The sequence below is a fragment of the Coffea arabica genome, chromosome 6c (assembly GCF_036785885.1).
Source record: "Coffea arabica cultivar ET-39 chromosome 6c, Coffea Arabica ET-39 HiFi, whole genome shotgun sequence".
NCBI classification, from domain to species: domain Eukaryota; kingdom Viridiplantae; phylum Streptophyta; class Magnoliopsida; order Gentianales; family Rubiaceae; genus Coffea; species Coffea arabica.
In genome coordinates this window covers 13123141-13140014 of record NC_092320.1, presented here as the reverse complement: position 1 = coordinate 13140014, position 16874 = coordinate 13123141, and the positions used below count along the sequence as shown (strand labels likewise).

At 34.3% G+C, this 16874-nt stretch overlaps 2 protein-coding genes across 2 annotated transcripts; both read left to right on the top strand.

The window, feature by feature from the left end:
- Positions 1-1649: 1649 nt before the first annotated feature.
- Positions 1650-6655, top strand: LOC113692861 (cytochrome c oxidase subunit 6b-3). The gene is made up of 4 exons (XM_027211457.2): positions 1650-1792; positions 4921-5009; positions 5651-5732; positions 6389-6655. Exons 1-4 carry the CDS (start codon positions 1784-1786, stop codon positions 6440-6442), a joined length of 234 nt encoding a protein of 77 aa, XP_027067258.1. The 5' UTR covers positions 1650-1783; the 3' UTR covers positions 6443-6655.
- A 2854-nt stretch (positions 6656-9509) lies between these two features.
- Positions 9510-11776, top strand: LOC113692860 (tetraspanin-8-like). The gene is made up of 2 exons (XM_027211455.2): positions 9510-10351; positions 11254-11776. Exons 1-2 carry the CDS (start codon positions 9854-9856, stop codon positions 11548-11550), a joined length of 795 nt encoding a protein of 264 aa, XP_027067256.1. The 5' UTR covers positions 9510-9853; the 3' UTR covers positions 11551-11776.
- The last annotated feature ends 5098 nt before the right edge of the window (positions 11777-16874 follow it).

Here is a 16874-nt window from a genome sequence, read left to right as displayed (position 1 = left end):
TTTTTTAGGTGATGCGAATTCAACTGCAATTTTTCGGGGGTTGAGACATTTTAGGATTGGTGGTTTGGGGATGAGTAAATAAGCATGTAGGGTTCACTCATCATAAGGATATTTGACATGTAATAAAAACTTTTTTTACACGTAAACTTTCATGCTTTTAATGATCAGAAAAAAGAGAGAGTGTACAAAAGAAAACTTTGGTTTAGAGACACCTTTGAACTTTTGCATCGGTGGACATATAGGGTTTCACTAACCTGAATTCCATATCAATTTTTAGAAACAGCAGTAACACATCTACTGATGTAGTGGTACCTTGTAATAAAGTATCACTGTCTCGTAATTTGATCATTAGTTGAAGAACATGCTGCTACTTGTTAGCCATCATCTTCTTGTAAACTAAAAGCATTAAAAATTATCGTTAATAATATGATTTAACTTCTTTTAAGAGAATGGATAGCAAAAATTGAAATTCTAACAATATAAAACCCAAACTTCCTCTTAAATATGGAGACCTATTAAACGGAAAAAGCCGGAGCCTATCAGAGAAATTTCACCTAAACATGTGGAAGATAGGAATACTCGAAGAGGTTTATCATTGCAACTTATGAGAAAAAAATATAGAGATATGATATTTTAAATATATGTATTATAGGGATTTGGCTGGATTTAAGTAATGAGAATTAGAGCTATTCTACAACAAAAAAATTTTTTTTTGTGGGAGCAAGAATAAAAGATATGCTACCTAAAATAGACAGTTAATTGATTAGAGAAAGCTTAATTATAAGTTTTCCTCCTAATTTTGCGTTTACCATTATAATTTCCTCATATTTATGTGGTTTATCACTCTTTTACCTCTTTGTTGTTCATCAATTGCCAAAAACAATAACTAATCTCCAAATTTTCCCATCCTTATATAACTTCATACCAAAAAATCCACACATTAGGAAATTGGCTAAAAAGTCTAGAGTTGTGTGTCTCCAACATGCAAAATAAACACGTTTTGTTGATACTTCTAATATATCTTCAATTTTTACCCACGCGTAGTCTTAATTTTTCTTAACCACTTATTCCCTTATATTTAAAATCAGCGCTCCACTTATTCCCTTAATTTTTCTTAACCACTATATTTGGAGCTAAATGTATTTCAAGAACTATTTTCCTATGCATAAATTGGGAGCAAGAGATTCAAAATGACCCGTTTGTCATAGTTTTGAAAATTCTACTAATATACTTGTGACTTAAAAAAAAAAAAAACTGCCAAACCAAGGAATAATGCATAAATCACCTTTGCCTTCTCATTTTCTTTTTGCTCTTTTCCCTCATGATTTACTTTTCTTGAACAAACGCATGAAGAATGCCTTTTCCATTAAATTAAATTAAGTGTATAAGTTGTATACAAGTTAATTATGAGATTGCTCTATTTCTAGTTTGGCATTTCTCTAAATCAATTGCGGGTATTAGTTGTAAATTAAATGACAACTAATTTGTTGTACTGATCTTGCAATTGTAAGGTATATGTAACCTTATTTTGGGAAAAAAAAATATTTTTACCAGAGCTTTTGTAAGACAGTTGGGGGCTATGTGTCAAAAACTAAAAGGTGAAGGGCGAAAAGTAAAAACTAAGAAAATATTAAGGGTTGCAAACTAATCTGAGCTAATTCTACTGCTACTAATCATTGAAACAAAACGTAACAATTCTAGTTTCCAACACTCTCTCCCGCCGACCAGAAGAAAGTGCTCTGTCTCATTTTCACATCATTTTCGATCGATCCCGTCTCGTCAAATGGCTGAGGTAAACTGAAAATAATGAAATTAATCCATTAATTTTTAAGGGATTTTAGTCTATGATTTTCTACCTTTGTTTTATTGTGGTTTCAATTTCGTCTTAATTGATTGCTGATGAGATTATGTACATTATCCTTTTTATGTGATCTGTTAATGATTTGATTCAATTGCCGGTTCTGTACACAATGGACTCATACAACGTGGTTATGTATATATATCCCACTCAGTCAATGTATTTTCTGTTATCTTTGCATGTATTTTATTGGCAGAAAATTGTGAAAATATGGTTTAAGTGTGAAGGAAATTCTGGGTTAAAAGCTAGTATAAAACAATGTGCAAGAGATCCAAGAAATGAATGATTTTATGGAGATTTATGCTTGAATTAATCAGTAAAAGGCATTGGTTAATGGGTATTTTAATTTGGGAACTAAAAGAGTGCGGTGTTGGCATTCAGTTTTAACACAGAAGAAATTGGTTTTGAATCTAGTTATAGAACTTATATGGTTCAGAATTAAAGAGGAAAAGCAAATGATGGTTGGCATTCATGCCTACCAGGGGGCAAAGTTGCAGCTATGGTATAGTTGCTTCTAAGATGGGTGTGGTTAGGAATTTCAACAAGATGTTAGCTTTTATGCAATATATGATCGTGGGTTTTCAGCTTCTTGTTGGAAATCCCAAGTAAACAGATATTCAGTAGATGTTCTTGTTGAAGTGTTATCTTTCAATATCCAGTATTAGGTCAAGCAGTGGATGTTTATTTAGTTTTTTTTGAGAAAGTTGGAATTTTTGGGATTGGATTGCCATATTGTGCCTTGTCAAGCCTTGGTGAGAGATGAGCCCAAATTTCTTGTTGTCAAGAACCATTTTGGAGTGCTAGGGGTTTAATTTCATGGTAGAATAAATTTCCAATGATTGTAGGGGAAGCATAAATAGATATAGCTTTTCTGAAAAGTTTAAACCTAGTGAGGCCTAAAAGCAAAGTATTTGTAAAGAAATACATTGCTATCAAATCTGAACGAACTCTTGTTGAAAGCAAGCAGCTGTATGAAAGGATGATGGAGTTATTTTTATAACAAAACCATAGAGTTAGTTGGATGTGCACATTTGCTGTTTTGTTTTTCTTAGAGAAAAGTTTGTGCCTTTATTTAGTTTGGGTTTCCTTTGATAGTAAATTTATTGAGGAAAGGGAAATGTCCTGCTACCTGGATGTTTGGAATTTGAGATATGATATGGGAAATTACTAAAAGACTTGTTTTCCTTCTTTCTCTTTGTAAACTTTTTAATATTTCTTTCCTTCTTTTCTTTGTGCTCCCCCCCCCCCCCCAAAAAAAAAAAAACGAAGAAAACAAGAAAACCCCATCCACGGGTGCCCCCAATGTTCCATCTGTATAATATATCAAGTCAGGAAGATTTTCTTATGAGTATCCATACATGAAGGGAAGAATTGTGTACTCCTAATGCCGATCGAAAATTGGGTTGTTGTAGCGAATCCCATATTGGTTCTCTATGCTCTCAAAGCTCTGTATTTTAATTGTCATACTTGAAAATGTTTCAGATTACAGGTGAATGTGGGGTTCCATACCAAGAGACAGAATGCCTTCTTTCCCACTTTCTCCAATAGCCAAGCAAGAGCTTTCATAGTTTAAGTTCTCTCATGACTATGAGGATACTAAGCAGATAAAAATTCAAAATCCAGCCTAAAATCCCTATAAGGTGACATAGTTTGTTGTTGACTCCCCCTTCTCTTTTCATGGTGATATAAGGATTGAAGTAGACTTTGTTCTTTAGTCCAGACTGAGAGAAGAAATCTACCTTCTTGGAATATTACTCTGGGGATCTCTATATCCTTGCCTGCTCTTTTAAGTTACTGGTTCTCATACCTAGGCTTTATTCATTTCCAGATGGTCTACTTATTAATTATTTGGCCAAATGGTTGCTCATCATAGAGCATGTTGGTTGTGGTTTATATTTGTTAATTTTTTTAGCCAAATAGTTGTTTATAGAAGGAGAATGTAAATTGTAGTTTACTTTTCTTGACTCAATTGTAAAATGTTTTCTTTATCTAGTCTTGTTGACAGCTAAAGGGAGCCATAGCTGGCCCTTTGTGTAAATGCACTTTTATTTCTAGTCCTTTGGGCCAAATAGTATCTCATTTCACAGTGTGTGAGGTGACTATCTCATGTCAGAGTGTGTGAGGTCTGCTGATAAAGTATTTTTCATTTGCCACAATAGACAAAAACAATTTTTCTTTCGTCTGGACTGTCCTTTAGCCTCAAGAGTGAACTTTTTTCCTTCCTTTTGATTTCAGAACAGAACTGTCATATGCAGGAATTAGGTTTTCTTGAGGTCGCCCTCAGGGGCTTGGTCTGGTAGTTGAGGTTGCTGAAGATGGAGCCTCAGGTCCCTGGTTCGAACCTTGCTGCCAGCAAGTTGCTGAGGGTGGTGAATAGTCTGCGGGGTCCACTCCCTGCGGGACACACCTAAAAAAAAAAAAAAAAAAAAAAGGTTTTCTTGAGGTTGTGATTTTATTGATTCATTCTTTGAAAGTTGCCTGTTCAAAAAATTCTTTCTTTATCAATTGGACATTCTTATTCAAAAAAGCATGGAAGTGCATCCAGTTTTGTTGAAAGCCTTAGTTCTGAACACGCTTAATGTCTTCTATCTCATGATTATGATGTGTTGAAATTTTAATTCTGAGAAAAGATGTTTTATCTGTGCCTAGGCTAGAGCTTCTTAGCATGCAAAGCATGATTTAGCTCATAATTACAATCGGGTCAAAACTATGTATTCTTGCTGTGGATGTCTCCTGCCTCGAAACTATTGGAATTCTGGTAGGATATGATGTCTTGGGAAATATTACAATGAAATCTAAGCATGATGGAGGAGAACGCCGTCTTAAGTGGAAACATGCTTATTCAATATTTTAACTATTAAGTAACTTGTTAAAATACTTTTCTTGTTCACCTTTTTTCTAAAGTGACAATGTTTGCTTCTCTGAACTTTTGATAGTTTTCCTTTTCATTTTATGTAGTGAATTAAGTGTGTGATTTATGATGAGAAAGCGGAAGACGCAATTTAGTGTTGAACAGTTGTCTTACACTCTTCTTAGTAATATTTGTATGCTAATATTGTCAGATTGAACTGAAGACTGCACCAGCTGACTTCCGATTCCCAACAACTAATCAAACTAGACACTGTTTCACACGCTACATTGAGTTCCACAGGTAATGGTCTATCAGTTTTGGCTGCATGAGGCATCTCTGGGTATTGGACTAGTTACACACCAGTGGTTGTTGAATAATATGCCATAAAACCAATTATCTTAAAAGGACATGCTCTGTCAGTTGTGGCTGCATAAGGCTTTTCTGGTCATTGGACTTTGTTACATATGAGTGGCTGTTGATTGCTTAATAGTGTGTCATAGAAACCAATTTTTTTTCTGTGTCATGGAACAACTCCGGTAAAACCATTGAACTTACGTAGTTTTGATTCTAGCCCTCAGTTGTTGAAAGAGAAATCTTAAGTTAGTTTTGTGTTTGTTAAGAAGGTGTAGGCTGAAACCTTTAGGCAAATATCTTTTGAAAGTGCCTGATTAAGTTAAAATATTTTTACTTGACTAGATTACTACTCCCTAACATTTTAAATCTAGAAGCTCATGAATAGGGTTTGATGTTTGGGGGGGAAAAAGAAAAGAGTGAGTACAGAAATATTTATCTTGGTACTCAAGATGATTTTCTATCGGTTGAATATGTAATTGATATAGGTTTTACTCTTGCCTGGTTTTCTCTTTAGAGCACAGTAAAGCTTTTGTTGGTCTATCATAATGATTTGGTTTACACAGATTCAACACTTTTTTGGATTTCAGGTGCTTGGCTGCCAAGGGTGATGATTCTGGAGAATGTGAAAAATTTGCCAAGTACTATAGGTCCCTCTGTCCTGGTGAATGGGTAAGTAAGTATATATATATATATATATATATATGTAGAATTGCTTTTACCTGTTGAATGTTGGTATTGATTGTCATAGGCTTGGGGGACAGCAGTCCTCTTCAAAAGGTCAGATATGAGCACTGTTGTCCTCATAAAAAGTCCCATTTCATGTGTGATTCTGCTTGAGATGGCATTGCAATTGGAAACTATTGCTCCTTTATGTTACACGGGAATTGGGTGGTGACATGACATCATAGTTAAAACTTAATCGTTATTAACAAAAACAGCTATGGTTTTTCTTTTATGTTTGACTATCTGTTTTAGTTCCTTTCGGAGTAAGTTTTGGATTGTGAGCTTGAAGTTGCTTGCAACTCTCATGTGAATTTCTGTGCAGCCCGTTTTATCTTCTTGACACCTCTAGTAATGGCGTATGGAAAACCTCTAGTTGTTTGAGGGAGATATATTAAATGGCTGATGGGGATGGCCTTTTTGAATTACCAAGTGGTACAACACCAAATCTTTTATTGGCTTTCCAGCGTTCCCACTTTTTATGTTTATTATATTATATAAACGTCTTTGACTACTATTTTACCATATGCAATAGGATGATAACATTCTACCATTTTACCATAGTTTTGAATGCATTCTAACTAGTTTCTGCTACATTTCTACAGGTTGAGAGATGGAACGAGCAGAGGGAGAATGGGACTTTCCCAGGGCCCCTTTGATTTTGAAACTGCTTTAGGTCTTCATGTCTCTGCATTGGGAGCTGAGTTTTGCATGGTCTTTTGTCTGATGCTGATCTGTGGGTTTTTGTTTCAGCGTTATGGATCAATAAGGTAGTGTATTTATTTCCAATGTACAACAACTGTAAACTTGAGAAGCGTGCTTGTGTTGCAAGTACTGATTCATTCATAAAAAACACGTAACCGTTGCTGCAATTATTATATTCAGTACAAACAAAGTGCAATCACACACACACACACACACATATATATATATATATATATTTATTTATTTATTTTTTTTTTGATTGTTGACCCCAAAATTAGGGATAATAAATAACTTATGCCTTTTTAATTGGCTAAAACGTCTGACACACATAATGAACAATAAAATATTATTTAGTAATTCTTATATCCGTCAACCAATTTGAGGAAATAATAATAATAAAAATAAAAAGGGAAATTTCCTATCTTCCTTTGAATCGGTCCATGATGCTTATATTGATTTACATTAGTTGAGGATTTATGAAGCTAAGTATTAAAATATTTCTTAAAATGGACTAAAAATGAAGAAGGGCTCAGTCTATTATTATTATTAGTATTAAAAAGTTTGGTTTAAATTACGCGTTATTGATGGTTCAGGTTTAAGCAAAAGCGACATGTGTTGGTCAATTCAACCATTACTTACTTACAACTCACTCTTTTTGGTGTATCTGCTCAATGCTCCAAGAAAGAAAGAAAGGGTTGGTACGAAAATTCCGAGAACAGATTTACAAATAAAAAAAAGGGGCAAAAGGTTTGGATGGCAGCAAGATTGTGAAGCTAACTCCCCGAGACTATAAAGAAGCCTCTTAACGTGTGATAAGGAATTTGAGTAAACAAACGGACGAAAGAGAGTTGATTGGCTTTAAGTAACTATCATCCTCTGCCTCTGCCTTTGGAATATTCCAAGTAAGCTCATCATACTCATTTATTATAGTACTTATTACTAAACGATGGACACGGCGCGCGGGACTCGCCTGATTTCAAGTTATAAGTCGGCGTCCAATTTCTCAAATAGGAGAAAAACAAGAAAAAATATATATATATATATGGCTACAAACAATTATTTCTTCTTTAAACAATTTCTTTTTCTTTCTTTTGGAGGACCTACTTTGATACTAATCTTTGGGAAATTGTATGGTCCCTTCGTGGAACCATTTCTTCAATTTCTATTCCTTAATGATAATAGCAGTTGAAATTTTAAAGTTGTGAAATTATAGAAATTTAACATCACTTATTTCACATTTAATGCTAAATTTAACTTGTGTGTGTGATCTTGTAGAATCTCTCCTATTTAAAATCAACTTCCAATGACTAGGAATATTTGTTTGACATAATTTTAAATTACCTTTTTATCTCGTACATCACAATGTTAGAATATATATATATATTTTTTTTTCTTCAAAAATTTTAAAAATTGCAATCTAAGTGAGACCAAAATTAATCCAATCAAGAAGGTATTAGGCAATTAAAGTATAAAGACTCCTTTTTTAAAAAAAAAAATGAAGTGGATATTTGAATTTGTATCATAAATTGCATTGAGTCAGTCAGCATTGAATATTAGTCTCAAAGATTAAGTGACCAGAAGATTTTGGATATATTCTTTTTTTGCAAAAAAAAAAAAAAAGATTTTTTTCACATGCATAATTAGGGGTGTAAACTAGTCTAATCAAACTGAACACCCTAGTATTCAAGTTTGTTTGATTATTTTAATGAATTTAAAATTTTATGCAAATTTGACTTATTTATTTTGCCAAATCGAGTTTGAACTAATTTTTTTATCGAATTTAAATGTTGGCGAATATAAAATGCTGTTCAATCTTAACTTGACTAGTTGGCGATCCAAATTTGAATGAGTTCTTAATAAGTCAAATTTGATTCAAATATCATGTAATTTGGTTTATTTTTCAATCCTATGCATAATAAACATTGTTTTTCTTTTTTTTTTTTCTAAAAAAAAATCTTTCTAACCATTTTTTAATCATAAAATACATCACATCATAAAGACTTCTTCTTCTTCTTTTTTTTAATCCAAACACTCGTAACAAGAGTATTTTTCAATCATCTTCCATCGAGACAATAATGGTTGGGGTAAAAGGGGAGGGACATTTAAAATTAAAGATTTTGGAAATCTTCTAATGTTCCTGTTCTTGATCAAAAGTCACATCATCCTTCAAGATAAGTTACTAGCCAAAACGATCAAGTCTACCATAGCGTCAAAACTTTTTATTGTTACATTTTTGGCTTCTAATGGGCTCAAAAAAGATAAAGAAAAAGAAAAACACTTTTTGGCATTGCTAGTCTGGTCCCACGCTTTCCCATCCGTTTCGATTCCTTGTTGCGCTTGTCCAATTAATTCACACGGCGAGTACGACGTGTCACACGTGGCGCACTGGGCTTATCGCTTGACGCTGAAATTTTTTCGGAAACGGCCACACGTCTCCGAAACTCCTTAGCAAATTCCAGACCAGCTCAACCTCCACGAGTTTCACATTTCCCCATACAGATTTTGGGACCCCAACATTTTGGGTTTTCTTACCTTAGTCTCTCATCTTCTCCATTTTTGTCAATTTAAACCTACAAACAATTGTAGCTATTGAAACACAGGGGACTACATCTTTCAGCTTTGAATTAGAGAGATACCATACCACTTCCTTCCTTCCTACTCTTAAATATGTGTAAGCATCTAAATTGGATTAATTTTTTTATTGATTGTGAACATATATATATATATATATATGCTTGTGTAGATTGCATAATAATTAATCACAATTGATCATTCGCTCCTGCTAATATAGATACTCCATTTGAGTCAAGACTAATCCATCTAAATTCTTTTGACCAAACAAAAAGTTGTACTACTAATAATTTACACAAAATGTTCTTTGACTCTACAAACAAAAAAATATGCAAACAAAAAGTAAAAATTAGAATCAATTTATGAAAGATGACATAAATTTATGTGAAATTAAATCTTAGTTAATTCAATCATCATATATATAGTAAAATGAATGCTAATGAATCTATTACACGCAATAGGGTACTGCGTGATACATGGGCTAGAATGATAACTTAGAGGACTAAGAATGCAATTAAACGGCCCGTCTTCACCAGTATTATATAACCACCCTTACCCTTTGTTCCATTCATCATATCTTCCTTTTTATTTTCCAGATTCTCGCTTTCTTAGCTCCAACCCAGATCAATTTTCCATCGGATCCTACTATAAAACTGGTAAAACTGTTCACCGTTAACTAGGTTCGTTCACCATTAAGAAGCACATAACTATTGGAGTTTAATCACCCCTTTTGCTTCTTGGCTTCTTGAGAAGTTACTGATATTTTTGGTTCGTTTTCAAGAATACCAGAGAAAATGCCACGTTGCAGCAACAGTTTGCTTGGGATACTGAATTTTCTGACGCTGTTGTTGTCAATCCCAATAATTGCAGGTGGGATTTGGCTAGCAAAGCAGTCCAATACTGAATGTGAACGTTTTCTTGAAAAGCCAGTGATAGTATTGGGGGCGTTTCTGCTGTTGGTTTCATTGGCAGGACTCATTGGATCATGTTGCAGAGTTTCATGGCTTCTTTGGGTGTACCTTTTGGTCATGTTTCTGTTGATTGTGCTCCTCTTTTGCTTCACAATCTTTGCGTTTGTGGTTACAAATAAAGGTGCTGGTGAGGCCCTTGCAGGTAAGGGGTATAAGGAGTACAGGCTTGGGGATTACAACACTTGGTTGCAGAAAAGGGTGAACAAAAATTGGCCCAGGATTAGAAGTTGTCTTCAGGACTCACAGATCTGCAAGCACCTGATTGAACAAGGTGCCACTCCTTTAGGACAATTTAACAAGGAAACGCTTTCTGCTCTTCAGGTATGTACAGATTCATAAGTATTGCATCTTTTGTTGCTCTCCATACCTGCATGGTTGTCATTCTTTTTTCTTTTTGAGCTAAAACTTGAGTTTTTCACTTGAGGGGAGAAGGGGTTTTCTGTTTTTGCTGCCTCGCTCTAGATCTGGATACTCAATTGGAAGATATCTTTAGGGGCTGGGACTGTGTGTCAGTAGTTTGTTCTTGTTGGTATAGTAATTTTACTTTTTTAAGTTTCTTGAGAAAGGGTATTGATCTTCACTTGGAATCACTAACTGCCATGGATCTGTTATATTTGAATGATGGTTATTGAGTAGTTTCCTAAAGTTGAGAGACTTGACTAGAATCTCGACTTAAAATGTTCTGCTTTTTGTCTGAGACAGATTGGTGATGCTGCTTGTATATATTTCTTGTTGCAAAAAGTGGTGTGGTGCATAAAGTGGTGCCTTTAAGAATAATGATATATCAATTTACTTGACCCTATTGCTTATTCTGTCAATTTTTGTTTTGCTATTATACATGTTCAAACAAGTATCTCCAGAGGAGAATAATGGCATTCAACTTGTTGCTGTAAAATCATAAATTGTCCTGCTTTGGATTGATTGCATTTTCCATTTTTGAATTGGAAGCATGTTTTTAATACATTTGACACATTGTTGAACTGCTAGGTTGTTATAAACTAAGATGTTCCTTTTGTGATTTTGAGAATCGTCTCCTGGTTGATGTACTAGTTGCACGCCTCAAATTTCTGTGAAAGAATCTGTAAAATTTTCAGCTTCTGTGCCTAAACTCGATGTCTTGGAAAGGTTCTTCACAGATATATGACTAGATTGAAATTAGTTCATTTGCAGTTAAATCGTTTTTATGTTGTCTCTCTCATTCTCTGTTCATTTACTCTTGCCAGTCTGGATGCTGCAAGCCACCAGATGAGTGCAAATTCACCTATGTCACCCCAACCAACTGGACAGGAACAGCAGGGTCTACTAATCCAGACTGCACGGCTTGGAGTAATGATCAGAAAGTTCTATGCTACAACTGCCAATCATGCAAGGCTGGTCTGCTGGACAATATCAAGAGTGATTGGAAGAAGGAGGCCATTCTGAATATTATAGTGCTGGTCTTCCTCATCATAGTATACTCTATAGGATGCTGCGCATTCAGAAACAACAGGGAGGATAATGCATGGAAGCGCTACCCTTGAGCGATCAAGCTCATATCTGAGTAGATATTAGAGTTTGGATTGAAACTGGTTTTCTAATAATGTATGCAATACAACTTCCTACCTATTTGTTAGTTGCTTCTATGTATAGCTTGATTTTGCTCATTCAGACCATGTTGGATGATTGATTTCCTACGTTAATGCTTAGTTTCTATATAGACTTTTCAGTCTTTGACAAAAACATTGGCAGATTTCCCTGCCATTTTCAGATCTGCTTCTGAACAGGTTCTGCTCTGCGTACTTGAGTTTGATCTCTAAAGTTTTGGCCTTCAAAATTTGTCGGATTTTTGTCCATTCTTTCTCTCTTTAATGCAGGAAAGACTTCCTGTTCTTAATGCCACGTTTTCTGGTGCTTTTCTTCTAATTAAGAAATAAAAAATTTTTCTGCTTGATTACCTGCAAAAAAAGGGTAAGTTGCTCCTCACTGTTTTTTTATAGTGGCCAACAATCATTGATTTAGATATGCCCTTATTCCTCTCTTTGCTTAAAGCTTTGATTTCTTTTGTGGCGGGCTCCAGTTTGAGTCCTATGCAGTTTGTTAATTGTCTACGCTATTGTGATTTAGATGCTAAATTCAATTTGACCAAAATCCAGATCACTCCAAAAGTTCTACCATGTGGCAGAAATATTATCAATTGAGGTTGTCAGGTCGATTAGGATGCATCACACTTGTCCTCGGGTTTCTGAGTCTGATTAAGCATTCATTTGCCTCTATCTCATCTTATTGATTGTATCCCCAATTGTGTGGTGAAGGATTATTTTTTTCTTCTTTCACCACCAGACTTTGCAATAGCCCGCCGGACACTGGGGTCAGATTTCAAATTATCCCTTTGAGTTAATGGAAGTCGACGTCCCTTTCTGTCTCTCCAATTATTTGCAGGACCAACAATGAAAAGCTGTAAAGAGTAAAGACCCATCATCTCTGGGTTTTGGTCGTTCATTCCTCTCCATACCTACCATTGTTGGTGGGGTTTGTTGGTAGGGCTCGTACATGTAAGCTTTGCTTTTTGATGGAAATAAGAAATTTTTTTCTTTTAATCGACAGTGGATATCTGGGCCCGTGAACTGGTTACCGTACGACCCAACTAATCCCACTGTGAGCTGGGAGAGGCCTGCCCCAAGCATCACCAGCCACGGTAGTGCGGGGATTCGATCCCTGGACGTGGCTCTTCCCCAACTGGGACTACAACCACGGAACCGAACCCGAAGGGCTGATGGAAATAAGTAATTACCATCACCCAAGAGTCAATTGAATGTTCCCTACCCGTCAATATATTTGGCCTTTCTTATGATGACATTTTTTTTTTTTTAATTTCAAAAGCTGGCTAGACTGAATGGTAGAGTAGCTCAATTTTGTTAGTGCTATTGTTGGTGTAATGTGACTTTCAACTATCCCCTTCTACTGTTTCATCTCAAAACAAATCATTTAGTACTTACTTAGCTTTGAGGAATATGCAAACAAAAATAAAAGTTAAATATAGACACTTGCAGAGTCACCACATAGTACTGGAATCTATACAACTAAGCAAAGAAAATAAAACTGATCACAATCACTATATTCTATACAATCTACAGAAAATTTGCATTGAAAAGTTCCAATGTAAAGTCAGCTCCCAATTCTCTCGAGTCCTTGGAATTTTCCTCCATCCAGGCATCCAGCTATTGGCATGACGAACATATCTCAAGAATTTCATAAAGAATCAATTGAAATGTTCTAAGATTCCTTTCCCTCCATACTGTATAGGCCAAGTTAGGGGTGACTGGTCGAGTCGAACTTCGACTTAATCAAGTCGAGTCTCAACATAATGTTATGAAACTCAAATTCGAGTTCGAGTTTGAAAAAATAAAAAATAAATATTTTATTTTTAATAAATAAATAAAATAATAATTTTTTTAATAAATAATAAAATGTTAGGGATATATATATGTAATTTTATTATTAAAATAAAAAATAATATATATATATATGTATATATTCGAGTTCGAATCGACTCGCAAGCTAACAAACTTAGTATTTTTCAACTCAAATTCAACTTGGTCAGCAGATGAAACTAGGAACTGATATTTTGGGCAAATCGGTATAAGATATTTTCCAAGAGCTGTTTGGAAAAGTAATACGTAATTATGAAATTCTAGCTTATTGTGGTAAAGTTGCGTCTTAGATTAGAAAATAAGCTAGTTTTAGATATTTCTTTGGTACATGAAAACGAGGCCATAAATTCCTCGAGGCCGATGGAACCGATAAGTTATCAATTTAAAGGGCTTCAAAATTCAATATGAGTAAATATATAAATTATTTAGGGAAAATGGCCTGTTTCATCTTTCACATTTCGCAAAAATATTCTCACTTTTAAAATAAAGCAAATTGATCTCTGACATTTAAAAATTAAAACTATTACATCTCTGAACCTAATTTTCAATCTGAATCAAATCATTCAATAGCCCAGTAATAAATTTCGAAAATAGAATTGATAGATCACTCGGTCAATTTCATCATATTCACATGACATTTATTAAACCAAAAAAATAAAAATTATAACATAAAAGGCCATTCTTTGTCTTGGTATAGTGGGATTTTTTTTTTGGGTAAATCTTTTCATACACCGTTAATATATCTGCTTGCGAATCTAGATGTGTATCATAAATATAAAATTTGGTGTTTAAATTTAAATTGAAATGATACGACGGTACATAAAACCGTCAGTGTATACAATGATAATGTAGGAAAGATTAATCTTTCTTTTTTATGTTATAATTTTTTCTTTTTTTCTTTTTTGATTCATTAAATTTTACATGAATATCAAGTTGAGTTAACCAAATGATCTACCAATTACACTCCCAAAATTTGTAATCAGATTGATTGGTGGTTTGATTCAGATTGAAATTTGGGTTCAGGGACGTAAGAACTTCAGTTTTTAAATGTCAAGGATGAAATTGTTTCGTTTTAAAAGTGAGGGACGAAAAGAATATTTTTGTGAAATGTGAAGGATGAAACCGATCATTTTCCCAATTATTTATCATCCAAAGAATAAAGAAATCGGAACACTGGAGTCTTAAGGAATAAAAGGTATTAATCAATTTTTGCAATGCAGGTAATACCTTCCTAAGTAAATCTCTTTGTGGATGAACGTACAAGCGAACATGGTGATAGTTACGTTGTTTACGGGATTAAACATGGCATGGCACAGAAAATTGGACCTCGTTTCGAAATGCACCAAGATTGAGCTGGTGCTCCAGCCAGGTATAATATTGATGAACTCTTTCAAATTTATCTTCGATACAAAATGGTTGTAAAATGGAAACCATCAAATTAAAGTACAAAACTTACACTATATAAAGGGCATCCAATTTCCAAATGTGAGTGCAATTTCCAAGCTTGTGAAATCTTTCTCAGTAAAAAACGTGACAGCTGCAGATTGCAAGGCAACCATGAAGCACATCCTTGCATGCTGTTACAGGTAAATGATCGGGATAGCTCTTGGACAACCGGCACCTGTTGAGAAAATGCAACACAAATATGGATATGCTGTTAACTGATTCTCAAATTGTGTGATTCCAATAGGGAAATATCGGGTGGTTTCACCTGCAAAAGTTGCCAAGTTGACCGGCAAATTGTGCCTGCTAAGGGGATGAAACAACCAAGCAACCATATCTCATCTCCCTTTTTGAATAACGAATGCATTAGCTGAAGCTCCATGCTTAGAGTTCTTGGCCCTTTTAGTAATGGCATGCTTATGGCTCCAGCAACAGAGCTGATTGTTCCGATGATCTTGGCTATACTCCTGAAGCTTTGGATGTTCACTTTCTCTAATCAGTAATTGACATATGTTAAGGTACGGTATTCGAGTGAAATTTAAGAAATAATTATAGACAAAAAGAGTTCAAAAGAATTTATAAAAGTTACTGTGCTAATAGATTTCTGTTGCTTTGAGATAACATAATAATTATGCAATCAAAAGTAAAAGGGATGAGATCATCCATTGTATATAGAATCATTTACTTTTTCATGATGAATGTAAACTCAGCCCTCTTTGAATTTGCATTAATCTCCTTGATAGTTACCCGACAATGTAGGCCGCCGCACAAGTAGTTGCAGGAAGTAAATTGACCATTGCACTTGCTATTGAAGATGAGGCCAAATATATATATAGGCCCTTAAAATTGAGATTCTTGTTAAATGTTACTCTGCACAAGGAATGTATAGAGGAAAAACTTAATCAATTGGATAATCAACATTAGTTTAGCTTCCACATACACACAGATACTCAAAAGAGAATAACTTACAAAATGAGCGATATTTAAAATAAGATTAATTTGATTTTACACCTCTGAACTTGTATCACTTTCTCACTTTGCGCCCTAAATTTTAATTTTGGACACTTTTCACCCTAAACTCTCATAGTTGTTCGGTTTAAGTCCAATCAATTATTATATTCGCAAAATTAATGAGATAAAGAGCGATAAAAATTAACAACAATGTACTGTTTTGTTTCGACTACGATTCCTTAGCTTTGTTGCTCATGTTCAGCACATTATCATTTATTTATATGATCTCAATTATTAATATTATTAGCAAATTAATGAGGTAAAAGATGATACAAATCAATGATAATGAAAAAAATAAAAACAAATTAATGATAATGTATTGTTTTATTTTTGCTATAATACCATGGCACCTTTTGATTACTTTTGGCACATTATCATTGATTTGTTAGATCTTCTATACAGTTAATTTTTTAAAAGTTGTTATTAACTAGATTTAAATAGGACGAACTTAAGAATTTAGCATGTAAAGTGTCTCAAATTGAGAGTTTAGGGTGTAAAGTGTTCAAAATTGAAGTTTAGAGTACAAAGTGAGAAAGTGATATAAGTTCAAAGGTGCAAAGTGGAATTTGTCCTTAAAATATCAACCTCTTCCATCCTAAAGAATATCTGCTTATTTTACTCCGGGCAACCCCAACCAAAAAAAATTTATATATATTTGTGTAAATTTTTTTTTTTTGGGTCAATCATCACTTTCTACACTGCTCTTGCTCCTACACTATAACCTATCTAAGGGAGGGTCTAGCTAGATTAGGGGGAATCAAGGGGGACTGAACCACTATCGAATCAGACGGGTGCACTACACACCCGTTTGAATTTGTAGAAACCACTTATTAGTAACAAGTGTTGGGAGACAAGGGTCGAAACTTGACCACCCAACAGCCAAAGAGGCTATAGGTTTTCGTGTAATTGATCCAGTACATAATTTATGTTTCACATTCTGAGACGAGGAGAAAGGATTTAAAATTCCTATAAATACGCCT